The sequence below is a fragment of the Neovison vison genome, chromosome 7 (genome assembly GCF_020171115.1).
Source record: "Neovison vison isolate M4711 chromosome 7, ASM_NN_V1, whole genome shotgun sequence".
Lineage (NCBI taxonomy): Eukaryota > Metazoa > Chordata > Mammalia > Carnivora > Mustelidae > Neogale > Neogale vison.
The window spans coordinates 195202712-195230645 of NC_058097.1; the positions used below are offsets into that span (position 1 = coordinate 195202712).

The 27934-nt window shown below is 39.8% G+C and overlaps 1 protein-coding gene across 1 annotated transcript; it reads right to left on the reverse strand.

Annotated features, from left to right (window-relative positions):
• Nucleotides 1-1127: 1127 nt before the first annotated feature.
• On the reverse strand, nucleotides 1128-27594 carry LOC122912951 (glycine N-acyltransferase-like). Its single transcript, XM_044259372.1, has 6 exons — nucleotides 27396-27594; nucleotides 19166-19261; nucleotides 14900-15007; nucleotides 4396-4522; nucleotides 2792-2963; nucleotides 1128-2184 (listed from the first exon to the last, which is right to left on the reverse strand). Exons 2-6 carry the CDS (start codon nucleotides 19241-19243, stop codon nucleotides 1782-1784), a joined length of 888 nt encoding a protein of 295 aa, XP_044115307.1. The 5' UTR covers nucleotides 19244-19261; nucleotides 27396-27594; the 3' UTR covers nucleotides 1128-1781.
• Between the last annotated feature and the right edge of the window lie 340 nt (nucleotides 27595-27934).

The window sequence follows — 27934 nt, forward strand, 5'->3', positions numbered from 1 at the left end:
TGTCTGCTTATTGTACTGTCTAATGACAGTGTTTTTAGAAGCTTTAGGAATTTATTTTTATTATGTTATGTTAGTCCCATACAGTACATCATTAATTTTTGATGTAATATTCCATGGTTCATTATTTGCATATAACACCCAGTGCTCATTGCAACATGTGCCCTCCTTAATAATGAACTAATATTATCAATTAGAATGTAAATCTACGTTATATCAACAAAAGTAAAACAATATACCTAAGTAGTGTGCATTATGAATTTTCATCTGTCGCTTTAGGAAATAATATATTCTATTATTTCTCTAATCCTGTGGGTCTCAAAGCCTGGTTAATGGACCAGCAGCAGCAGGATCATGTGGAAACTTGTCAGAAATTTAAATCCTGGGACTCTACCCAAAATCTACTGAATCAGAAATCTAGAAGTTAGGCTCAACAGTCTGTGTTTTAACAGGCCTGACAGTTAAATCACAGTCTGTGATTCTGATGCAGGCTCAAGGATGAGAGTACCTTTCTAGACCAGTGGCTCTCCATCACAGGTGACTTTGTATGCAGCACACACTTGTCAATATCTGGAGACATTTTTAGTTGTCAGAGTTGGGATGGAGGATGCTACTGGCCTCAGTGGATAGAGGCCAGGGGTCCTGCTAGGCATTCCACAAATGTATAGGACAGTCCCTATGCCACAACAGAGAATTGTCCAGCCTAAAATGTCCACTGTATCAAGGTCGAGAAACACTGACTGGCCAAGAAATTAACCTCAGTTTCTGTGTGTGTGGGTGGGTAGGACATTCCATCCCCAGTTCCATAGCCTAATGCCAGGCTTAGGTGGATCAGAAGGAAACAGGTTCTTAGTCCAGGTGATTTGCTGGGGCAAAAGAACCCTCCCAGTGTGCCTGTCCCCACCAGGAAGAATAACCCTACCACACTCCCAGCTGGGTTCTTCTGGCAACTTCAGAGAATCCAGGTGTCCTAAAATAACATGCTGAGGGCAATTGGGGTAATACGTAATCATACCCTCCCTGTCATCTTCTGTGTCTTCTCAACAAATTTCCACTCCCTGGTTGTTCTCACTTCCCTCTCTCCATAAATTCACCCATGCTCTCCCCATCACGAACCACTGCACTTCAGCTTACACAGTGAAACACAAAATCTCTTTATTGTTTGGGGGCTCAGGTGGGTTTAGGAAAGTGCAGGAGTGGGGAGAGGACAGGCTAACATGTCTCTTTCTTATTAACCCTCCCTGCTATTTCATGTGTACTATGTTTAACCTAACATCTGTATGTATTTGTATATATTTAATGTACTTCCAAAGTGGCAATCAGAGGAAAAGATAATCTCTGCCAACCTAATGAGCAGAACACACTTGCTGATCACTAAGGAAACAGCCACAGGAAGGAACAGGAATAATTCATAATGCCCAGAAAACATTATCCCTCCCTGGAAAATTTGTCAAGGCTAATCCATGTTGTAAGAAGTCCAGGAGAAGCGATCTGAGGCAACCAACATGCAGCTCATGAAGCAGTGTCACCGAGATCCTGGAAGTGTTGGGGGGTGCTCACTTATGTGAAGGCCACTGCAGGAATACCTGGGCCTGCTTCATATGGACAAATCTAGAGAAGCCCATCTGCGATGTGTGTGCAGGGATGAGGGTGGCCTTGCTGACCCATCGTGCTGCTTCCCCTGAGCCCAAATAGTGCCATTGCTTTAGCAGTGACAGAAGACGTAACAGCATCTTCTCTGTCCCCCCAGGCCCATCCGACATGGTCTTCCATGCAGGGCTGCCTCACAGAGGCACGCAGTACCACTGGCTCCAGTCACAGGGCAGGCGGATGTAGTGCAGATTGTAAGACATCTGCTGCATAATTCTGTTATTCTGGTCTGTGTGCGAATACAGGGGGAAGCCGAGTTTGTGTAGAGCCTGGGTCTGGGAATAGATGACGTGAGAGATAAGGCCTTGTTTCCGGTACTCAGGCACGGTCCCCGCCATCCGTAACTCGCCTGTCTGGTCCATCAGGCCCCAGGACACAGGGGTCCCCTCGGGCCCCAGCAGGCAGAAGGTGGGGAAGGTTCGGATGCAGCGTTCGATGAACCTCTGGCTCCTCTCATTGCCACCGAAATGCCAGAATTTATTCACCAAGGGAGCGTGGGTAACGTCCAGGGAGGAGAGTTTAAACATCTCTTGGTTGCTGTGGAGGCCCAGGAAAAAAGACCATGAGTAGGGAGGTCTGTGTTTGTTCTCTACCTCTATTGTCTCGAGAGACAGAGTGGGCAGGGGCAATAGCAGATGCAAAGTCCTCGAGAATAGGTGAGCTTGCAGTCACAGAAGGACAGAAGAAGGCCATTGTTGTTGGAGTGAGTGTACAGGAAGGACAGGATAGGTCGAAGGATTAAGCAGAAGTTGGATATACTCTAGAAAGAAAAGGAAATGGAGTGTTTCAAGCAGAGGAGGAACATGGTCTGAATTACATTCTTAAAAAAATGTTAATTAATTAATTAATTAATTTGACACACAGAGAGAGACAGCGAGAGAGAGGGAACATAAGCAGGGGAAGCTGGAGAGGGAGAAGAAGGCTTCCCACCCAGCAGGGAACCCCCTGCGAGGCTTGATCCTAGGACTCTGGGATCATGACCTGAGCCACCCGGGTGCCCCTGAATTGCACAGTTTTTTTTAAAAAGATTACCCTAGCTTCACTGAGAAATATTGATTGCAGATGGGCCTGAGCAGAAGCAGGGAGAGAAAACAGGAGGCTAGGTCAGTAGTGGGTAGTGCAGGCTGACTCGCATGAAACTCACACAGCCTTGGGTTTACCACCACTGGGGGACAATTGCTTTACGTCCAGCAGGGAAGGAACCAGTTTCTTCACCTCATTCACCATCATATAGAGAAAGCACCGTGTCTGCTTGACTTGGATGGATTTAGTGGTTGCAACATTCTGTATCACCTCATTCAGACTGGGCTGGGTACCTAAATGGGATTATAAGGAGAGACTGATTTGAGCACATCCTGTGGAGAAGCGCTCCAGGGGAGTAGGAAGTGTCTGGGATTTACAGAGAACCTAGGCTCAGTGCTGCTGCGTGACTGGAGTCTCATTATCATGATTTGTGCAATTTCCCCCATTTTACATGAGTAAAAATGGGCCCAGAAAGTCATTAAGTCTTTAGTGGCAAAGCAAGACTGGAACAAAGTTTTCTGGACTTCATAATCATGTAGTTTTGAAATGAAAGGAGAGGAAGGCTTTAGAAAAATACTATCCAATATCCATTGTGCACTTACTATGTTCTCAGTGTGGTAGACTTTTGTAATAATGGCCTACATTCACCCACATCTCCTTGTATCCATCCCCTGGAGTAATCCTCTCCTGCACTGCATCTGACTTTGGCCCTATGATCTGTTTTGCCAGTGGGGAAAAATAAATTTGATGTGGGGAAAAATTTAAAAGTGCTTGAACACTGAGGCTAGCTCTCTCCTTGTGATCTCAATCACTTTGAAACCAATACCATATGAATAGGCCTAGTGCTAGCCTGCTGAGGTCACGTTGCCATAGCAGCCAAAGCTGGCAGCCAGAACCATCATTCAGACATGTGACTGAGGCCAGGCTCATCAGTTGGTCCATAGCCCAACCACCAACCGATTGTAAGTGCCTGACTAAACCCAAGTGAGATCAGCAGTTGAGCCTAGCCCAAACAGTTGATTCACAGAATTATGAGGTTTGCTACACAGCAAAAGTTAACAGATCCATCCAGGTATCGTAGTAAGAAATTCCTATTCAAGATTTCGTTTAATCTTCTCAATGCCCCAGTGTTCTAGAAGCTATTCCTAGCCTCATTTTTTTTTCCAATTTATTTATTTTCAGAAAAACAGTATTCATTATTTTTTCACCTAGCCTCATTTTTGAATATGAAAGCCATGGTGTCAGAGAGGTTAAGTCATGTGACTAGAATCACATAGCAAGTAAAAAGCAGGTGCCATTCCAAGGAGTCTGACTCTGGGAGCATGTCCACAACCATGACCATTGTCCTTCATGGTCTGGGAGGTGCTTTATGGCACAAGTTGTCACACTTAATCCAGGAATGGAAAGCCTTAAAGGAATGCTTTGGTACCCAATCACTTGAGGGATCCTGGATATGCCTGCAAAATATGTCATAAATCCTTGGCTATCAAAAAATTATATTATGGTTAAAATAAAAATAAAAATAAAAAATAAAATAAAATAAATAAAATAAAAATAAAAAATAAAAACCCATTCTTTGCAAGACTATTTTTTTCTCCCTTTACGGGTGAGTTAAAAATTTGGCAGCAGGCTGAGGATCTGGAGCTTGGGGGATAGGAGAGACATGACTCAGGGAAAATTGTTTAGGACAGAGAAGTGAGGCTACACACATCCCATTTCTCTTACTTTGGATCTGCAAATGCTGTTTCCAGTTGATGACTTCTGGTGAGCCAAGAAATTCCTCACAATTCTTGAGGTCCTTGGTGTAGATTTGGTAAGTATTGGTGTAGTGATCAAAATCATCTATCATCTCCTATTGTCATTGGGAAAAGCAAAATGAAACAAATTCTTTATATTTCATGATTGCAATACATTTTTCTAAATCCCACCTTACTGTGAGTTTTTAAAATTGAAGTTGACACACAATGTTATGTTAGTTTCAAGTATCCAACATAATTATCCAATAAGTCTATACTTTATGCAGCACTTAGTACGAGTACAGCTACCGTCTCTCACATACAATGCTATTACACCACCACTGACTGTATTCCCTATGCTGTACCTTTTATCCCCATGACTTATTCATACCCTAACAGGAAACCTGTACCTCCCACTCCCCTTCACCCATTTTGCCCATCCCTCTACCCTCTTCCCTTTTAGGAAACATCAGTTTGTTTTCTGTATTTATGGATTTGTTTCTGATTTTTGTTTGTTTGCTTATTTGTTTTTCAGATTCCACATATGAGAGAAATTATATGGTATTTGTATTTCTCTGTCTGACGTATTTCATGTAGCATTATACCTTCTAGGTCCGTCCATGTTGTCACAATGGGCAAGATCTCACTCTTTTTATGGCTGAGTAATACTCCATAAGCACTAAATCTTTTCTTTTTTTTTATTAATTTCTTTTCAGCGTAACAAAATTTATTGTTTATGCACCACACCCAGTCCTCCATGCCATATGTGCCCTCCATAATACCCACCACCTGGCTCCCCCAACCTCCCACTCCCGGCCCTTCAAAACCCTCACATTGTTTTTCAGAGTCCATAGTCTCTCATGGTTTATCTCCCCTTCCAATTTCCCTCAACTCCCTTCTCCTCTCCATCTCCCCTTGTCCTCCATGTTATTTGTTATGCTCCACAAATAAGTGAAACCAATTGACTCTCTCTGCTTGACTTATTTCGTTCAGCATAATCTCTTCCAGTCCTGTGCATGTTGCTACAAAAGTTGGGTATTCATCCTTTCTGATGGAGGCATAATACTCCATAGTGTATATGGACCACATCTTCCTTATCCATTCGTCCATTGAAGGGCATCTTGGTTCTTTCCAAAGTTTGGCGACCATGGCCATTGCTGCTATAAACATTGGGGTACAGATGGCCCTTCTTTTCACTACATCTGTATCTTTGGGGTAAATACCCAGTAGTGCAATTGCAAGGTCATAGGGAAGCTCTATTTTTAATTTCTTGAGGAATCTCCACACTGTTCTCCAAAGAGGCTGCACCAACTTGCATTCCCACCAACAGTGGAAGAGGATTCCCCTTTCTCCACATCCTCTCCAACACATGTTGTTTCCTGTCTTGCTAATTTTGGCCATTCTAACTGGAGTAAGGTGTTATCTCAATGTGGTTTTAATTTGAATCTCCCTGATGGCTAGTGATGATGAACATTTTTTCATGTGTCTGATAGTCATTTGTATGTCTTCATTGGAGAAGTGTCTGTTCATGTCTTCTGCCCATTTCTTGACATGATTATCTGTTTTGTGTGTGTTGAGTTTGAGGAGTTCATTATAGATCCTGGATATCAACATTTTGTCTGTACTGTCATTTGCAAATATCTTCTCCCATTCCGTGGGTTGCCTCTTTGTTTTCTTGACTGTTTCCTTTGCTGTGCAGAAGCTTTTGATCTTGATGAAGACCTAAAAGTTCATTTTTGGTTTTTTTTCCTTTGCCTTTGGAGACATATCTTGAAAGAATTTGCTGTGGCTGATATCGAAGAGGCTACTGCCTATGTTCTCCTCTAGGATTCTGATGGATTCCTGTCTCACATTGAGGTATTTTATCCATTTTGAGTTTATTTTTGTGTATGGTGTAAGAGACACTAAATCTTTTCTTATCCATTCTTCTATTGATGGACATTTGGGTTGCTTCCATATCTTGGCTATTATAAACAATGCTGCTATAAATATGGTGCATAGCTCTTTTCAAATTTGTGTTTTCATTTTCTTTGGGCAAATACCCAGTAGTGCAATTATTGGATCGTATGGTATTTCTATTTTCAGTTTTTTTTTTTTTTGAGGAACGTCCTTACTGCTTTCCATAGTGGCTATACCAATGTAAATTCCCACCAACAGTGCATGAGGGTCCTTTTTTCCCCACATCCACACCAATGCTTGTTCTTTCTCATCTTTTTGATTGGAGCCATTCTGATAGCTGTAAGGTTATATCTCGTTATGGTTTTGATTTGTGTTTCCCTGATGATGAATGATATAGAACATTTTTTCATGTGCCTGTAGGTCATGTGTATGTCTTCCTTGGAGAAGTATCTAATTCAAGTCCTCTGCCCATTTTTAAATTGGATTATTTGTTTTTTGATATTGAGTTGTGTGAGTCTTTATGGATTTTGGATATTAAGCTGTTATGGTGAAAAAAAGAACTTTTCCTCTAAGGTTAGGAAGAAGACAAGGATGTCCACTCTTGCCACTCTTTTCCCCCTAAAGATTTATCTATTTATTTCAGAGATAGAGAGTGCATGAGTGGGAAGGGCAGAAGGAGAGGGAAAGAGAACCTCAAGCAGATTCCACAGTGAGTGCTGAGGATCCAGAGGTAGGGCTGGATCCCATGGGGTCACAACCTGAACCAAAACCAAGAGTCTGACACTTAACCAACTGTACCAACCAGGTGCCTCCACTCTTGCCACTTTTATTCAACACAGTCCTAGAAGTCCCAACCACAGCAGTGCAACAAGAGAAAGAAATAAAATTCATCCAAATTGTTAAAGAAGCGAAACTGTCACTATTTGAAGATGACATGATACTATACACAGAAAACTCTAAGACAAAACTAATACACAGAAATTGGTTGTTTATATATAATTAGAATGAAGTGATAGAAAAATTAAGAACACAATTCCATTTATAATTGCATCAGCAAAAACAAAATACGTAGGAATAAATTTAACCTATGAACTGAAAGACCTGTACTCTGAAAACTAAAACACTGAGGAAAGAAATTGAAGATGACACAAATAAAGAGAAAGGTATTCCATGCTCATGGGTTGGAAGAATTAATATTGTCAAAATGTCCATACTACCCAAAGTACAGATTCAGTGCAAACCCTATCAAAATACCAACAGCATTTCCACAGACCTAGAACAAATAAGGCTAAAATTTGTATGGAACCACAAAGACCCTGCATGGCAAAAACAATCTTGAGGAAGAAAAAAACAAGATGGAGATATCATAATTCCAGAATTTAAGATATATTACAAAGTTGTACTAATCAAAACAGTATGGTATTGGCACAAAAATAAATACACAGATCAATGAAATGGAATAGAGAGCCAGAAATAAACTCCTATTTATACGGTCCATTAATCTGTGACAGACGGAGCAGGAAAGAATATCCAATGGAAGAAAGACAGTCTCTTCAATAAATGGTGTTAGGAAAACTGGACAGCTACATGGAAAAGAGTGAAACTGGACTACTTTCTTACACCATATACAGAGTACACTCAAAATGTACTAAGGACCAAAATGTGAGATATACTGTGATATTTTTAATTACGAAAATGTTGATATTTATATTGGTGCATTGCAATTATTCCTAAATTATTTAAATAATGAAATAAGAGGAAAAAGTCAAGTATTTAATTTATGATAGAAAATTTATAACAATAGTACTCTCTACCCACATAGTGCATTAAAATTTCAAGTCAAGCAAAGACAGTTATTAGAAAGCATTCTCCTATATTTCTGTTACTCCCAATGGAAGAAGAGGAAAACAAGTGATAAGGAAAAGCATCTGTGGCAAGAATAAATTTTACTATTGTTCAAATACTTGCAGAACACACCAATTATGAATGTGACAGTATTAAATTTGGTTATAGCTAATTCTGGATTAAAATCACCATCTATACTTAATGAAGTCAAAGAAGATGAAAAATTAAAAATACTTTCTTAAAACAGTGCTAGAGTTAAATAAAGTGTAGCTCTAAAAAGAAAGAAACCACTTATTTAGGAAGATCATCTCAAATTATTGAATAACAGATGAGATTATTAATTTTTTAGTTTGCTTTCTATTATTTTTTAAATTATTAAAAATTTCTTTTCACTTAAATTCGATTTGGTTAACATGTAGTGTATTTTTAGCTTCAGGGGTAGAATGCCTCTTTGTTTTTTTTTTTTTTTTTGACTGTTTCCTTTGTGCAGAAGCTTTTGATTTTGATGAAGTCCCAAAAGTTTATTTTCGCTTTTGTTTCCTTTGCCTTTGGAGACATATCTTGAAAGAAGTTGCTGTGGCTGATATCAAAGAGATTACTGCCTATGTTCTTCTCTAGGATTCTGATGGATTCCTCTCTTACGTTGAGGTCTTTTATCCATTTTGAGTTTATCTTTGGGCTACAAGGATGGTTCAACATTCGCAAATCAATCAATGTGATACAACAAATTAATATGAGAAGAGAGAAGAACCACATGGTCCTCTCAATTGATGCAGAAAAAGCATTTGACAAAATCCAACATCCGTTCCTGATTAAAATACTTCAAAGTATAGGGATAGAGGGAACATTCCTGAACCTCATCAAATCTATCTATGAAAGATCCACAGCAAATATCATCCTCAATGGGAAAAAGCTTGCAGCCTTCCCATTGAGATCAGGAACAAGACAAGGATGCCCACTTTCACCACTCTTGTTCAACATAGTATTAGAAGTCCTAGCAACAGCAATCAGACAACAAAGAGAAATAAAAGGTATCCAAATTGGTAATGAAGAAGTCAAACTCTCTCTCTTTGCAGATGACATGATTCTTTATATGGAAAACCCAAAAGACTCCACCCCCAAACTACTAGAACTCATACAGCAATTCAGCAGGATACAAAGTCAATGTCAGGATACAAAGTCAATGTGCAGAAATCAGTGGCTTTCTTATACACTAACAATGAAAATACAGAAAGGGAAGTTAGAGAATCGATTCCATTTACTATAGCACCGAGAACCATAAGATATCTGGGAATAAACCTAACCAAAGAGGTAAAGGATCTGTACTTGAGGAACTACAGAACACTCATGAAAGAAATTGAAGAAGACACAAAAAGATGGAAGACCATTCCATGCTCTTGGATTGGAAGAACAAACATTGTTAAAATGTCTATACTGCCTAGAGCAATCTATACTTTTAATGCCATTCTGATCAAAATTCCACCGGCGTTCTTCAAAGAGTTGGAGCAAATTATCTAAAATTTGTATGGAATCAGAAGAGACCCTGAGTCGCTAAGGAAATGTTGAAAAACAAAAATAAAGCTGGCGGCATCACGTTACCTGATTTCAAGCTTTATTACAAAGCTGTGATCACCAAGACAGCATGGTACTGGCATAAATACAGACGCATAGACCAGTGGAACAGAGTAGAGAGCCCAGATATGGACCTCAACTCTATGGTCAATTAATCTTCGACAAAACAGGAAAAAATATACAGTGGAAAAAAGACAGTCTCTTCAATAAACGGTGCTAGGAAAACTGGACAGCTATATGTAGAAGAATGAAACTCGACCATTCTCTTACACCGTACACAAAGATAAACTCAAAATGGATAAAAGACCTCATTTTTGCTTTTGTTTCCCTTGCCTTTGGTGATATGTCTAGCAAGAAGCTCTTGTGGCAGAGGTCAAAGAGATTGCTGCCTGTGTTCTAGGCAGGGTTCTGATGGATTCCTAGGCTAGGGTTCTGATGGATTCCTGACTCACATTTAGGTCTTTCATCCATTCTAAGTTTATTTTTGTGTAAAGAAATTGGTCCAATTCTCCATGTGACTGTCCAATTTTCCAATACTATTTTTTGAAGAAACTTTTTTTTTTTCCAGTGAATAATCTTTCCTGCTTTGCTGAAGATTGGTTGATCATAGAATTGAGGGTCCATTTCTGGGCTCTCTGGTCTGTTCCACTGATCTATGTGTCTGTTTTTGTGCCAGTACATACTGTCTTGATGATTACATTGTATTATAGCTTGAAGTCCGGAATTAGGATGCCTCCAGTTTTCATTTTCTTTCTCAACATTCCTCTGGCTATTTGTGGTCTTTTCTGGTTCCATACAAATTTTGGATTGTTTGTTCCAGGAGTCTTGTTTTTTTAATACATTCTGATACCCGATGTCTTTGGATTGAAGCACTTAGTCCATTTACATTCAGAGTAATTATAGAAAGATATGAATTTAGTGCCATTGTGTTATTTGTAAAGTCACTGTTTCTGTAGATTGTCTTTGTTCCTTTCTAGTCTTTATTACTTTTGGTCTCTCTTTGTGCTCAAAGTGTTCCCTTAAATATTCCTTGCAGGACTGGTTTAGTGTTCATGAATTCCTTCAGTTTTTATTTGTCTTGGAAACTCTATCTCTCCTTCTATTCTGAATGACAGCCTTGCAGGCTAAGGTATTCGTGGCTACGTATTTTCCCATTTAGCATGTTGGATATATCATGTCAGTCCTTTCTGGCCTGCCAGAAAGGACAGGTCTGTGGACAGGTCTGCTGCCAGCCTTATGTTTCTACCTTGTAGGTTAAGGACCTCTTGTCCCTAGCTGCTTTCAGGATTATTTTCTTTATTTGTGTAATTTGCAAGATTCACTATAATATGTTTGAGGTATTGGCCTATTTTTGTTGATTTTGAGAGGAGTTCTTGGACTTAGATGCTTGTGTCCTTTCCCAAATTCGGAAAGTTCTTAGCTATAATTTGTTCAAATTAACCTTCTGCCCCTTTTCCTCACTCTTCTTTTTCTGGGACTCCTCTTCTATAGAAATTATTTTGTTCTGTGGAATTGTTGAGTTCCCTAAGTCTTCCTTCATGATCTAATAGTTTCTTTTCCCTCTTCTTTTTGGCTTCCTTATTTTCCCACATTTCATTTTCTTTTTTTTTTTTTCTTTTTTTTTTTCCAATTTATTTATTTTCAGAAAAACAGTATTCATTATTTTTTCACCACACCCAGTGCTCCATGCAAGCTGTGCCCTCCACAATACCCACCACCTGGTACCCCAACCTCCCACCCCCCCGCCACTTCAAACCCCTCAGATTGTTTTTCAGAGTCCATAGTCTCTCATGGTTCATCTCCCCTTCCAATTTACCCAAAAGCACATACCCTCCCCAATGTCCATAACCCTACCCCCCTTCTCCTAACCCCCCTCCCCCCAGCAACCCACAGTTTGTTTCGTGAGATTAAGAGTCACTTATGGTTTGTCTCCCTCCCTATCCCATCTTGTTTCATGGATTCTTCTCCTACCCACTTAAGCCCCCATGTTGCATCACCACTCCCTCATATCAGGGAGATCATATGATAGTTGTCTTTCTCCGCTTGACTTATTTCGCTAAGCATGATACGCTCTAATTCCATCCATGTTGTCGCAAATGGCAAGATTTCGTTTCTTTTGATGGCTGCATAGTATTCCATTGTGTATATATACCACATCTTCTTGATCCATTCATCTGTTGATGGACATCTAGGTTCTTTCCATAGTTTGGCTATTGTGGACATTGCTGCTATAAACATTCGGGTGCACGTGCCCCTTTGGATCACTACGTTTGTATCTTTAGGGTAAATTCCCAGTAGTGCAATTGCTGGGTCATAGGGCAGTTCTATTTTCAACATTTTGAGGAATCTCCATGCTGTTTTCCAGAGTGGTTGCACCAGCTTGCATTCCCATTTTCTATATCACTGATAATTTCTTATTCTTCTTCATTCATACTAATTTTTATGGCCTCCTCTTTGGGCTGTATCTCAGTAATAGCAGCTTTAATTTTGGCCTGATTAGATTTTAGTTCTTTTATCTCTATGTTAAGGGATTCTCTGGTGTCTTCTATGCCTTTTTCAAGGCCAGGTAGTGTCTTTATAATTTTTGTTTTAAATTCTAGTTCAAACATCTTACTTATAGCCGTATTGATTAAATACCTGGCTGTGAGTACTACCTCCTGTTCTTTCTTTTGGGGTGAATTTTTCTGTCTTCTCATTTTTGTTCAGAAAAGAAAAGAAGAAAGAAACAACAAGAGCAAGGGAAAGTCCCCCTAGATCCTGGGTGTGTTTTGGTCTGCTTGCTAAAAAAAACCCTAGATCCCAAGATAAGGAAAGAAAAAGAAAAGAAAGAAAGGAGAGAGAGAGGGAGGAAGGAACAAAGAATATATATATATATACACGTCTGTATATAGAAAATTTATACAATGTATACAATGTATACAAATGTATACAATGTATACAAAGAATATATATATACATATCTGTATATAGAAATACAATACAATGAAATATATAATGTATATATACATATAAACACTAAATATATGTATATAAATGATGCAATACAATGAAAGGGAACAAAAAATAAAACAGTAGAGATATAAAGTACATATAAAAATTTAAAAAAGGATAAAAAAGAATTGAAAAAATAAAAAAAACTGAAAAAATAATACTAAAAGACTAAAGAATAAAAATACAAAAATGCTATATACTGTTTTCCCTAACAGCTGAAGATTTGCAGCCCTCTATGATCAGTTAACTTGGTGTAAGCGAGTTGTTTGTGCTGGTTTTCTGGAGGAGGAACCAGTTGAGCTAATTCTTAGGTGGATCTGTCCTAGTGGAAATGCATCTCCAGTGCACAGAGAGGCAGTGCTCAGTGGGAGCAGCTCCAGACTCCACTAGGTGGCGCAGTTTTGCTCCCTGAAGGCTTTCAGCACTGAAGGAGGGGTGATGAAAATGGCTGTGCCCAGCTCTCTAGCCCTGGAGCTGAAAATTCTCAGCCCCAACTCTCCAGTGAGCCCTCAGAGAAAAGCAATCAATCACTTTTGTCTCCTTGGTTTTTGTCAGAACTCTGTTCACCCTTCATGTGTCCAAGCATTTTTATCTCAGGCACACGACTGAGTTTCAAACTCCAAAATTTTAGGGAGTCCTGTGGTGGGGATCTGAGCTGTTCCTCCCAGGGAGGGTCTCAGTATGCTTCTGCCTTTTGCTGGACCTGTTCCCAAGAAAGCTGTCACATGACCACGCAGCCGTTTGCAGGTTTATAGCAACACAGAGCAGAAAGTCAGCGCCTACACTTACTGTTCTCATCTGTCTTCCCTGTTCCTACACCTGGAAGCTCTGCTCAGTACCAATTCTGCACTCAATTGCTTATAATACTTGGCAGTAGCCTCCTTAAGCAGGCTCCCTCCTTGCATTCGTATCACCCAGATTCAAGTCTCTGTACATCTTACCTTCCAAAGGACAGTTGCTTTTCTATTTGTAGACTTGCATTTGTTTTTTCAAAACTCTGATTTGTTTCTTGGGTGTTTAGAATGATTTGATAGCTATCCAGTTGTATTTGAGGGACAAGACAAGCTTAGGGTTCCTACTCCTCTATCATCTTAACTCCTCCAATAACAGATGAGATTATTAGGAGGAAGGAGGCATAGGAAAATATTACCACAGTTCAGTTAGAATTAAAAAGTTTCTTAAAAAACAATTGGAAAATGTTGCCCCAAAATACACTGACAAATCAGCAAGGATACCCACTAATACATTTTGTTCCTTAAGATCACATTTAACATAAAAGATCAAATAATTTTATTTTTGTTTGGTTTTTATTACTAATACAAATTTCTTTATATATTATTTAATTTAGTGGTTTTCAAATAACTTTATTTCTATGAAAAATATAATATTTATATTTTTATAAATTTATAATTTTACTGCATATTTAAGAATAAGCTTAGGAGTTTTTGTTTGAAATGTATTAACTGTGTAGCTTCTCTAGTTTTTAAGTGTTTCCCTAAAATGTGAACTCCTGGGTGGTAGAGTTGGTTAAGTGTCCAACTCTTGGTTCTGGCTCAGGTCATGATCTCAGGGTCGTGCGATTTAGCCCTGCCTCAGGCTCCTCACTCAGTGCAGAGTCTACTTGAGATTCTCTCTTTCTCTCTCTGCTCCTCCCCCCAACTTATGCTCTCTCACTCTTTAAATGTTTAAATCTTTAAATATTTTCCTAAATGCGTATGGAAGTTATAGTTTTATAAATTTCCTCTTAATGATCATTCTAACTCATCGTGCGATCTCACAACTTCCTATATTGGCCCTTGGTGTTTTTTCTGGTTAGAATGGCCTCTTTTTCTTTTCAGCCTAACGCTATCTATAAAATATGCCCCAAATCCAGTGTAGATGAAACCTCTCATCAGGAAGTCTCTCTGACCTTTTCCTATAACCTCCATCTCCAACCTTCATAGCTGAATCAGCTTTCACCTAGGCTATTTCTGTGTTATACATCTGTTCTTGCACACTTCACAACATATTCTTTTATTTGCTTATGGATTTTTTCTTCCAGGCTGTGAGTTCCTTGAGGAAAGGACCTGCTCACTATCACACAATTCATTTCTGTATCCCCTGGGGCTGCCACACTTCTAGGTGCATGGCAGGCTCACAGCAAAAATGAACACAGAGGCATATTCATACAACTTTTGGCAACTTACCTCCTCCTGAGGGCGGATAACCACTGTTGTAAAGTCAGGCCACTTGTCCACTAAGGCCTTCAGCTTGAATGGATTTCCCTGGTTCATGTGGAAGACAGTCCCATAAACCTGCAGCATCCCAAGTAAGAGAGAAAAGTTTGGCTTGTTAGGAAGGGATGGTAAAGTGTCTTGTTTGATCAGGACAAGGATTATTCCATGAAATCATGGAATTTTGTGTTAAAGTAAGGCCAAATAGGGCACCTAGGTCAAACCATCTCCAAGTACTACTTTTTTTTTTTTACTCTTAAATGAGGAAGAGCTTTCTCTCTCCATCCAATATGAATCATACATGCATATAGTAAAATGTTTGGACTGATAAAATTTGATGATTTTAAGACTACCATTCTTCATTTTAGGATTTAAAATGATCTCTTCCAAGACTTTCTTCTTTCATAGACATAGAGATACAACAATTTTATAAAAATAAAATGATCTGATACATTGTGTTTTTTCCCCACTGAATGCATTGTGGGTATATTTCCATGTTCATAAACAGAAAATTTTTCAATTACTTTATAATGGCTGCATAGGATTCCATTGTAGGGATGTACCACGGTTTAATTTATTTGCCTATTTGTGGTAATTTTAGCCATTTCCAACTTTTCACTTTGACAAATAATTTTTCATATAACATGCTTGCACAGAAATCTTTGCATGGACACCTATTTTCTTAGAATATCCAGAAGAGTAGTTGCTGGCTTAAAGATTATGTACATGTTTAATGCTCCTTAACATAAATGACCACATTTTTTAAAAAAAGATTTTATTTACTTATTTATTTGTCAGAGAGAGAGAGGGAGAACACAAGCAGGCAGAGCAGCAGGCAGAGGCATTTAGAAAAGCAGGCTTCCCGCTGAGCAAGGAGCCTGATGTGGGACTCGATCCCAGAACCCTGGGATCATGACCTGAGCCAAAGGCAGCGGCTTAACCCACTGAGCCAACCTGGCGTCCCAAATGACCACACTATTATCTGGAAAGGTTAAATGAACTTCCACCAACAAGCAGAGGTTACAGCAAAGTACTCAAGAGAATAGGTTGTGAGTCCCATAGTTTGGGTCCCAGTCTTGGATCCCTACCCTCATCCTGGACATTGTGTTTCTGTGGTTTGGGGATTGGGGAATGCAGCAGTGGATATCCGCATGGGCCCCACGGTAAATGTAAACATGAAGCCTCTTCAGATACCAGCATGGGAACATGCCAATGACCCAAGGCCAAAAAGATGATATATACTTTAATAATTTCCACCATGGATAGATGATGACCAAGGACTATACTGATATCTTTCACCCCTGCTCTCCACCCACATAAACTATTGATGTTAAAGGGGTGGGGAAGAGAAGGGGGGAAAAACTCACTTGAGGGCGACCTGGGTGGCTCAGTCAATTAAGCATCTGACTCTTGGTTTTGGTTCAGGTCATGATCTCAGGGTTATGGGATCAAGTCTTGCATCAGGCTCTGCACTCAGTGGGGAGTCTTGTGCTCTCTCGCTCTCTCTCTCTCTCCCTGTGTTCCTGCCCCTGCTTGTGTATGTTCTCTCTCTCTCTCTAAAATAAATAAATCTTTAAAAAAAAAACTCTGAGTTGACTGAGTTAGTTTATATAAATTTATTTTGTTTTCAACCATAAGTAGAGTCTTGATACAGAAATTCAGTATAGTTTGGCAAATTATAGACATTACGTTTTTACACACTTGTATTTGGGGCCTGTAAAGTTGATTTGCACTACGATATTATCCATGATGGGATCTGAAAACATGTAGAACTGTTACTCTTTGTTGTTCCCATGGCCTAATTATTTAAATTTTTCTTCTTTTTTTTCCTGCTGAACTCAGAACATGCCAGGAAGCTACTCTCAGTTAACTCAACTGGAATTGACCCAAGTACTACAATGTATTTAACATCTAACACTTACAGGAATAGCTGGACATTTTCTTATCTGGGACACAAGTAAGTTTTGAGTTTTAGGTTATACATCCATTAAAAGTACCTGGCTTACAAATATTTTAGATTTCAGTTAGGGAGAAATGTGTATCTTTAATATGCATCAAAGGGGAATGAATTGAGGCACTAAGAGGGCCACCATATCCTACCACAGAGATGTTCCAAGAAAAGATATTTGGGATTCACCAAGAGTTTTCTCAAAATATTTGAGGTCCAACTAACGGAAGAGGTAAAGAGAAATTCAAATAACAAAATCCTACACTAAAGCATGAAGAAAACGGGTCACCTGAAAAATTTATAAAAGAGCTCCTTAGCATAAAAATATCTTAGGCAATTCTTCGTAGAGTGTCTAGCTAATATAACCTCCTCCCCCAAAATTGACTATCTCTCTGCAAGGTTGCCTGAATTTTAAGGATCACCAAAGGAAAGGAATTAAATATTAGGTAATAGAGATTAATGTTAGTGAGAATCTACCAAAATGGGTTACTTTAGTTATGGATCACAGTTGGCCCTTGAACAACATGGGGGTTAGGGACACTGATTCCCTGCACAATGGAAATCTGTATATAACGTTTTCTTCTCCCCAAACTTATGAATTATGAATTATGAATAGTTCACAATTGACTAGAATCCCTACCAATAATATGAACAGTTGATTAGGACAACTTTGTATGTTATATATTATCTTGTTACAATAAAAGTAAGGAAGAAAATGTTATTAATAAAATTACAAAGAAAATATATTTACAGTAGTTTACTATATTTACTTAAAAAAATCCACACATAAGTAAACTCATATAGTTCAAACCCATGTTGTTCAAGGGTCAGCTGTGGCTCAAAGTCATTTTATCATAGTAATTAAGGAATATTGCAACTCGGGGCACCTGGGTGGCTCAGTGGGTTAAAACCTCTGCCTTCAGCTCAGGTCATGTTCCCAGGTTCCTGGGATCGAGCCCCACATCGGCCTCTCTGCTCAAAAGGGAGCCTGCTTCCTCCTCTCTCTCTTTGCCTGCCTCTCCATCTACTTGTGATCTCTGTCAAATAAATAAATAAAATTTAAAAAAAAAGAATATTGCAACTCATTTCATTTGTCTGTGTCTAATAACTAAAAATTAAGCCATGTGATCTCCAAATAAAATAGTGCTAATATTTTCCTCCTTTATACTGAAAGAAGGGAGTAACAGAGCTGTGAGGGAGTCAGGGAGCAAATGCATTTATCTTATCTAAAATGCATGCATCTTATAGGAGTGTCTTATAGAACAGTAAAAATCTAATTTCTTTTTTAAAAAAAGATTTTATTTATTTATTAGACAGAGACAGAGAGCACAAGTAGTCAGAGAAGCAGGCAGAGGGTGAGGGGGAAGCAGGCTCCCTGCCGAGCAGAGAGCCCAGTGTGGGGCTTGATCCCAGGACCTTGAGATCATGACCCGAGCTGAAGGCAGAGGCTTAATCCACTAAACCACCCAGGTGCCCCTAAAAATCTAATTTCTATGTCTACAGAAATTTCAGGCAAGAACAGTTGTCCTCTTAACACACATACACATACATGAAGACACACGGTTGTTACTTTGTTTCTACTGGAGTACACCCTGTCACTTTGGTGGTAAAGAAAAAAACAAGCAAGTACTGGTGAATGGCATTAAGAGTCGTGTTTGCCCAGTTCTGGATGTAGGTATTTATGTGTGCATCTAATTTAATCCTGAGATTTCTGATCCGATGTACTAGGTTAAGGGAGATACTGAGAGTCAGTCATGAAATAGCCTGATGTGCAGTCAGTGCGGAGAAATTGGGAAATTTAAATTAAAATGGGAATTGACTTCTTAGGAATTTTAGAGAGGACATGATGGTTAACCTGTCACCTGGGAAGTGTTCTTTTTTTGGGAGAATAAATTAAACATTAATATGCAGTCTTCGTGAAATTTGGAGGAAAAATACGGACAAAATTCCAATGTTATTCCAGAATGTTCTTTTGGAAAGTAGTAAGGGAACACTTCTGTAATCACAGAGTATAAAGCAAACGGCAGTTAGGTTCCAACATACCCATGTTCATAACATGGCATTGAAGTTACCATTTATGTGATATTAGGTAAATCACCAAGCTGAGCGCTGTCTTCTCATCAGTGACACAGACATCACAGCACATATCTTGTACAGAGGTAATGCCACTCAGTGAGAGAAAACACACTAGCACTTGTCACAGACCAAATGCTAAATAAATGTTAATCTCTTTCCTTGTTTCACAGGAAATTTCTATTCCTTTCTCCCCACCCAGAAGTTTCTACAGTCACCTTTAAAGATTCAGGAAGGCTCTTCCTCAAGGATTTCTCCAGTGTCTGTAGCATCTGGGCACCTTGCAATAGGAACATTGTGGAAGATACTGTAGCCTAGAGGAAGAACCAAGAAACAGCCAGGAATGAGAAGAAACTGGAGGCAATTAAAAAAAAAAAATGAGTAGTAAGTTCTCGTCCAATGATCAGGTCCCCCCTTCCGTGTCTCTTCATCTGTGAGAGCGTCACTAAAGTCTTCACCAGCTCCAGGGAAAGCTGAGCACCATAGAAAGCACAGGAGGCTCTTTCTACATGTTTTTAGTTCACTTTCTTACCCTTCAGTGTATTCCAGCCGTCAGTTTCACTTTAGATTAGCAAGCACATTTTGTTTTGAAATTCATTTGCCATTAGTGATTCTTCTGACTCCACCAGTGAAGAGCTATGTAACAGTGGGGAAGGAAGTTATTCTTTCTGGGCCCTCGTTTTCTCTGTTAACCTCACAAATAAAACCGTCAGTCATTTTACCATCAAAAATGGCTGACTTGGGACTAGCAAAGAATTGCAGTTCAGGATAAGGAAGCTGTAAAAAATGGTAGGCAAATCTGGAGAACAACGGAGAGGAACACTTACTTATAGAAGTCAGAGAGAAGTTGGGAAGGCTGTTCTAAATAAAAGGTCTATTGGAGGAAAGAAAAGGTTCCAAGTGTAGAGGCTTTTTATTGGCTGAGTGTGGTCATCGCTCACGGGGAGTAAAGGTGGTGCTTACTACCTTTTGGGCCCGCTGTGCAAGGGAGAGTAGTATGGCCAGGGCTCCCTCTGCTGGTTTCCTGAGTCCATTCGAAAGGATTCCTTTTGTTGATTTTCACAACCTCAAAAGAAGATGGGCTAGTAGTGGTATCTACTTGGTGAATTTTTGTGGGGACTAAATGAGTTATACATTAAATGAGTCAATAAGGGCTTTGATTATATCTGCCATATAATCAGCACTGAACGTGTTATTTTTTTTTAAAGAGTTTATTTATTTATTTGACAGACAGAGATCACAAGTAGGCAGAGAGGCAGGCAGAGAGAGAGGAAGGGAAGCAGGCTCCCTGCTGAGCAGAGAGCCCAACTCAGGACTTGATTCCAGGACCCTGAGATCATGAAGGCAGAGGCTTAACCCACTGAGCAACCCAGGCACCCCTGAACATGTTATTTTATTACAACTATCCCTGCTCCTTCTCCCTCTCTTCTTCCTTCCCATCCTTTTCTGTCCCCTCCTCTTCCTCTTCTTCCTCCCCACCTGAGTTAAAGTGTTATGTATTGCAAGCTGTTTTGCTGCAGTCTTTTCAATGTGGGCATTAGGACGTGGTCTAAAATATAAACAAACCTATTAAAAAATGTCCAGGCTATATTCCAAATTGGTATTTACCACTGCCCCCCCCCTTTAAAGCCATACACCATCTCAAAGCCTCGTTCTTACACCTATGGTGCATATTGTACAGATTACTAGGTAGAATAAATATAGCATTTTTTCATATCTGATTCACTGCCTGAAATTGGGATTATCAAAACATTCTATAAAATCCCAACCACCTGGAAAAGAAGAAAAGAGCCCATGTCACAGCACTGTACTTTGGAACTATGATCTTTGGAGGAGTATAAAGTCCCTTCTAAGTGAAGGCATCAAAGAAGTGATCTGAGAAGGTGTTGCATTAAAACCGACTGTGAGTGAGATGCCATGCTCAGGTCAGAACTGGGTTAACTTTGAGACTCAAGCGGCAGGGAGAGGCTTCTGCTTCTGGCCAAGCTAAGGTAACAGGACTCACCTTCTCACCCGGAAAAAAAGAAAATGACAGAACTAAACAGCAAATGACGGGGTGCCTGGCTGCCTCAGGTGGTTAAGCTGAAGGTCAGGTCATGATGCCAGGTCCTGCTCAGTGGGGAGCCTGCTTTTCCCTCTCCCATTGCCGTTCCCTCTGCTTGTGCACCCTCTCTCTCTCTTTCTGCCAAATAAAATATTTTTTTTAAAAAGAGATCAAATACTTAGAAAAAAAAAAAAACAACCAAAAAACTAAACAGCAAGTGAAACAACATCGCGCAGCACAGAACTGCCAACCCTAGAAAAGGAAGAGAAAAGGTGAGCTTCATGATTGCATCCGCTTGCTTGAAGGCTGCAGCTCCGGGAAATGGAACCGGACCAGACCACAGCAGTCTCACTGACTTGAGCATACAGAGATAGAGGCCAGCATGGAGCTCTAGAAAGAGAGAAAGCAGGGGGTGGAGAAAGCAGTTGGGAGAGAGAATGAGAAAGACAGAAAATGAGAGAGAGTTCTGGAGATCTTTGGGAAAGAGCAGCCTCCTACAGTCTTCGGCTCGTTGCTGAACTGTGTAAGGGGAGACTTCCTTGGCCTTTATCTTAGGAAAAGAACCACTGGAAAAGATCAGGTGGAAAAATTCTGTTAGCTCACACAAGTCTGGAGTTTGTATTCTGACAGGCTGAAGTGGAAAGACCTCGTAACATTAGGGCATCAGGTGAGATGCTCAGCAGAGGATTGAATTCAGACTTGTCTGTTCTAAATCCACCCCACCCTGGTTAAAAGCAAGTCTTGAAATGATCATCTCATTCCAACAGCTTAACTATGCACCAAAACAAAATGCAACACTATAAGTATATCAACTCATAGTTATGATTTACATTGTCTAGCATCCGATAAAAAATGCTAGGCATGGAAAGAATCAGGAAAACATGATCCATAAGCAGGAGGAAAACAAACAAACAAACAGTAAAAACGGACCTAGAGGAGACATTGCTAGGCCTATGGTCAAAATTGTTGTTGTTGTTTTGTTTTGTTTTTCTGTTACAACAGTGCCTCTTCCCTGTTGTAAGTCTCTCCCACTCTTTGCAATACTTGCAGATAAGGTTTCTCCTTGCCTAAAGAAATAAAAATGGGTAGATGCAGAGCTGTTGGAACTAGCAAACAAGGACATTAAATAGATATAATACTATTACTCCTCATGTTTAAGAACATAAAGGACCACATGATCATGAGAAGAAAAATGGAAGACATAAAAAAGATGCATATGGAACTTATACAAATGAAAACATATAGCACCTGAAATGAAAGATACACTGGCTGTTTTTAGCAGTAGATTAGATGTTGCAAAAGAAAAGATCAATGAAATTGAAGATGCAGCAGTTGAAACTATCCATAACAATACATGAAAGGGAAAAAGGATCAGAAGACTTACTATTGCTAGTATGTCACCATTTCTCCCCCAAATTGATCTATAGTTTCAAATTAGCCATAAAACATCCCAAGTCTTATTTGTAGAAAGTCACAGATTCTAAAATTTACATGATTTCAGGGCTTACTAGAAAGCCACTGTAATCATCATAGAGGAGTCTTGGCATAAAGAAAAATAAACCAATGAAATGTAATAGAGAGCCCAGAAATAGATAGATATTTGTGGTCATTTGATTTGCTACCAAGATGTCTAGGGGCGCCTGGGTGGCTCAGTTGGTTAAGCGACTATCTTTGGCTCAGATCATGATCCTGGAATCCTGGGATTGAGTCCTGCATTAGGCTCCCTGCTTGGCAGGGAGTTTGCTTCCCCTCGAACCCTCCCCCTTGTCATCCTTTCTCCCTCTCTCTCTCTCTCTCAAATAAACAAATAAAATCTTAGAAAAAAAAGTATTATGCCTCCATCAGAAAGGATGAATGCCCAACTTTTGTAGCAACATGAACAGGACTAGAAGAGATTATGCTGAGTGAAATAAGTCAAGCAGAGAGAGTCAATTATCATATGGTTTCACTTATTTGTGGAGCGTAACAAATAACATGGAGGACAAGGGGAGTTAGGAGAAGGGATTTGGGGGAAATTGGAAGGGGAGGTGAACCATGAGAGACTATGGACTCTGAAAAACAATCTGAGGGGTTTGAAGGGGTGGGGGTGGGAGATTGGTGTACCAGGTGGTGGGTATTAGGGAGGGCACGGATTGCATGGAGCACTGGGTATGGTGCAAAAATAATGAGTACTGTTATGGTGAAAATAAATAAAAAATAAATAATAAAAAAAAAGAAAGTCATTGTACTTATTTGTCCCTCTGCTACTTTCTGCATGACAGGTCATTTATCTAAAATAGTTCCACATTCCACTTTGGAATTTGAGTTTTATGAATTTGGGAAAGAATTTTTTAAAAAAGCAGACCTTAAAACATAACATTTTTACAGAACAACAACATCAGGCAAGGTCATCCTGTGGCCATGATGGAAGGAGACAAAAAAGAGACTGTGTCACAGTCATGTTTGAGCATGGACAAAACAAGAAGGCTGTCTTCTCTGCAAAAATGGTCAAACACTCCTCTCCCCAGGTAACAAGTGGCTGCCACTTCTTTATCCCTGTGCTTTCTTCCTGCTTCAAGGACAAGAGTCTTCAATAGAATTGGAATGCTTTCTGACAGTATCCAAGCAGAGCAAACTCATGTTTCCTCGAACCCTTCCCCAAATCACCTGGCAAGTCCCTCCTGACAGTTACTGAGATGTGCCACACTTCCTTAAGGTATGCTGTCTCTCTTGTTGCAACAGACAATAAATTTGACTCAGCAGGCTTCTAGGTGTGTTCCACATGGTCTTTGGCTAGAAGTTATTGACACTTAAATATTTAGCTCTGAGGCATTTTTTCCTGCTGGGTTGTTCTCTGTTCACTTTGCCTTCCTAGGACTCCGATACTTCTTTTCAGCTTAGGTCCTCAAGAAGGTGGATTCTTCAGAGTGGTCATGAAAGATTTGGACTTGCAGAAATGAGCCAATATTAGTTTGTTTCTATGGAAAAACGTCTAGGTCACAAAGATTTCACTGTATGTTTGGATCCTGCTGCTTTAACATATTGGGCAATGTGCAGAGTGGTGGCATGTTCCTCATTTTTCTATCTGTGTGTCCTCTGTCTCTCTCCCAAATTACTGTCAGTTGTTTGAAGAAAACAAAATGATGAAACAGCATTATGTAAAACAAAAACAAAAACAAAAACAAAAAAGCAAACCAACCAAACAGACAACCCTATGTACATACCTAAATTAAAAAATACTTTGTTTAGGGGCACCTGGGTGGTTCAGTTGGTTGAGCAACTGCCTTCGGCTCAGGTCATGATCATGGAGTCCCGGGATTGAGACCTGCATCGGGCTCCCAGCTCTATGGGGAGTCTGCTTCTCCCTCTGACCTTCTGCCCTCTCATGCCCTCTCTCACTCTCTCTCTCAAATAAATAAATAAAATCTTTAAAAAAATACTTTGTTTAAAAAAATGCTAACTGTCATCTGAGCTTTCAGTGAGTGGTGGTCTTTTTTGCTGGTGGAAGATCTTGCCTCGATGCTGATTTCTGATCAGGGTGCTGGCTGCTGAAAGTTGGGATGGCTTGGGCAATTCCTTAAAATAAGACAACAGTGAAGTTTGCCACATTGATTGACTCCTTCTTTCACAATTTCTCTGTAGCGTGTAATGCTATTTGATGACATTTTACGCACAGTAGAACTTCTTTCAGAATTGGAGTCAATCCTCACAAACCCTGCCCCTTTACTCCAGCAGTGAAGTTTACGTAATATTTTAAATTCTTTGCTGGCATTTCAGCAGTCTTCACAGTATCTTCACCAGGAGTAAATTTCATCTAAAGACACCACATTCTTTGCTCATCTGTAAGCAGCAACTCCTCATGCATTGAAGTATCATGAGATGGCAGCAAAATCAGTCAGCTCTTCAGACTTACTTCGGATTCTAATTCTCTTGCTGTTTCCAGCACATCTGCAGTTTCTGAAGTTCCTGCCTCCACTGAAGTCTGGAACCCCTTGGAGTTCTCCATGAGGGTTGGAATCAACTTCTTCTAAACTGTTAATGTTGATATTTTTATCTCTTCCCATGAACCATGCATGTCCTTGATGGAGTCCAAAATGGTGAGTCTTTTCCAGAAGTTTCTCAATTTACTTTGCTCAAATCCATCAGAGGAATCTCCATTTGTGGAAGCTATCACCCTATGAATTTTATTTCTTAAAGAATGAGAATGAGACTTAAAAGTCAGAATTAGTCCCTGCCTGACTCATGGGCTGCAGAATGGATGTTGTGTTAGCAGCCATGAAAACAACATTAATCTTATCCATCTCCATCAGAGCTCTTGGGGGACTAGGGAAACTGTCAATGAGAAGTAGTATTTTGAAAGGAATCATCTTTTCAGAGCAGTAGGTCTCAACAGTGGCTGAAAATATTCAATAAACCATGTTGTAAACAGCTGTGCTGTCATTCAGGCTGTGACATTCCATTTACTGAGCACAGGAAGAGTAGATTTACTGTAATTTTTTGTTGTGGTTGATATTTTTATATATTTATTTGTCAGAGAGCAAAAAAGAGCACAATCAGCGGGAGGGTCAGAGGGCAGAGAGAGAAGCAGTCTCCCCACTGAGCAAGGAGCCTGATGCGGATTTGATCCTAAGACCCTGGGATCATGACCTGAGCTGAAGGCAGATGCTTAACAGACTGAGCCACCAAAGATTTTATTTATTTGTTTGTCAGAGAGATGGAGAGAGAGAAAGAGAGAGAAAGAGAAACAGTGTGAGAGCACAAGCAGGGGGAGCTGCAGGCTCCCGCTGAGCAAGGAGCCTGATATGGGACTCAATCCCAGGACCCTGGGATCATGACCTGAGGAGAAGGCAGATGCTTAACGACTGAGCCACCCAGGTATCCCAATTTACCATACTTCTTAAAGGCCCTAGGATTTTCAGAACGTAAATGAACATTGGTTTTAACTTAAAGTCAGCAGCTGCATGAAAGCCCTAGATGGCATCTTCTTTCAATGGAAGGCTGTTTCATCTACATTGAAAATCTGTTGTTGAGTGAGGCCACCGTCATTAATATCATAGCTAGATGTTGTGGATAACTTGCTGCAGCTTCTCTCAGCAGTTGCCCCTTCACCTTGCAGTTTGATGTTATGGAGACATTTTCTTTCCTCAGACCTCATTAACCAGGTTTAGATTTTTCTTCTGAAGCTTCTTCACCTCTCTCAGCCTTCACATAATTGAAGGGAGACCTTGCTATGGGTTAGATTTTGGTTTAAGGGAATGTTGTGGCTGGTTTGATCTATCCAGCCCACTAAAGTATTCTATATCAGCAATGAGCTTGTTTTGCTTACTTATTATTCATATGTTCACTGAGTAGCACTTTTAATTTTCTTCAAGTTTTCCTTTGCATTCACAGCTTGGCTAACTGGTGTAAGAGGCCTAGCTTTCCACCTGTCTTGGTTTTTGACTTGCCTTCCTCATTAAGCTTAATCATTTCTAGCTTTTGATTCACAGTGGGAGACATATGACTCTTCCTTTCACCTGAACACTTAGAGGTCATTGTATGGTTAACTCTCCTAGTTTCAATATTGTTAGAACACTTAGAGGTCATTGTATGGTTAACTCTCCTAGTTTCAATATTGTTAGAACACTTAGAGGTCATTGTATGGTTAACTCTCCTAGTTTCAATATTGTTATGTCTTGGAGCATGGGGATGCCCAAGGAGAAAGAGAGAGACATCAGAAGGGCAGTCAGAACACACACACCAGTTAGGGATGCACTTCAACATCTATATGTGCACAGTTCATGGCATCCCAAAAGAATTATAAATGTAACAGCAAAGATCACTGATCACAGAGCACCATAACAAATATCATAATAATGAAAAAGTTTGAAATACTGTAAGAATTACCAAAATGTGACACAGAGACACAAATGAAGCAAATACTGTTGGAAAATGGTGCCCATATACTTGCTTGATTTGGGCCACCACATACCTTCAATTTGAAAAAACACAGTATCTGCAAAGTACAACAGAGAAGCTCAGTCAGTCAAGGCATACTTGTGTCTAACTACTTATTTTTTTTTTGACTTTGAGTACAGAAAACTTTTTGTGAGTCACATGCAGGGGGAAAAAAAAAACTACCTCCTTGTGATATAACCAGAAGGATTAAATATGATAATATGCAGTCCCCACACATTAAGGGCTCCGTTCACCCCCTTCTTCCAAAAACTATCCAATCTCTCCTCATTCATTTATTAGGGCAGGTCAGAGACCTGCAAGAATTTTTCATATTACCTAACAAGTTATCCTTCACAAACTAAGTACCAGATACACGTTTCTTAAGTTATTCCTTTTCCTTAGGTATATTTGATTTGTCTCACTTAAGTGGAAATGAGGTTATAAAGCAATCATTTTTTTTAAAATTTCTTTTTAGTTTGAGTCCCCACCTGGAAAGCTGTCTCCACACCAATCCTTGCAGGTGTCCCCAGAAACAAATGAAGAAGAGCAGATGCCTAGATGATGAAACTTCCCTCTGGTGCTGTCAGTTCGGCAGGGTCTTGCAGACTGCGTTTAGGTTTGTCTTCTCCAGAAATTACTGAGCGGAGGTTCATGAAGTGGACCTTGCACATAAGCAAAAAAATCTGTGTGTCAGCTCTTTTGAAATCCAACACTTCTTCTCTGGCACTCTCGTTGAGGGAGCTAGCTCTGGAGTGCAGAGAGGCTGGCCATGTGCCACCCGAGTTCCTTTTTTCCAAAACACCAGGTTGCTCTTTGGCCCCATGATTCTGCAGTCCTAAAGTGGTGTGATATCAAAATACCAGGTACCAGAAGGAGGGGCATGTTGCATAAGCCACACGTTTTACCTCTCCTTCCCATTCCCAAGTACCTGCAATGAAAGCAGGGTGATAAGAAAGATAGGGATGAGGTCTGATTTGCAGAATCTGGTCTCATTTCTTTCATATGTGCAGAAGAGAAAATGCTTGCA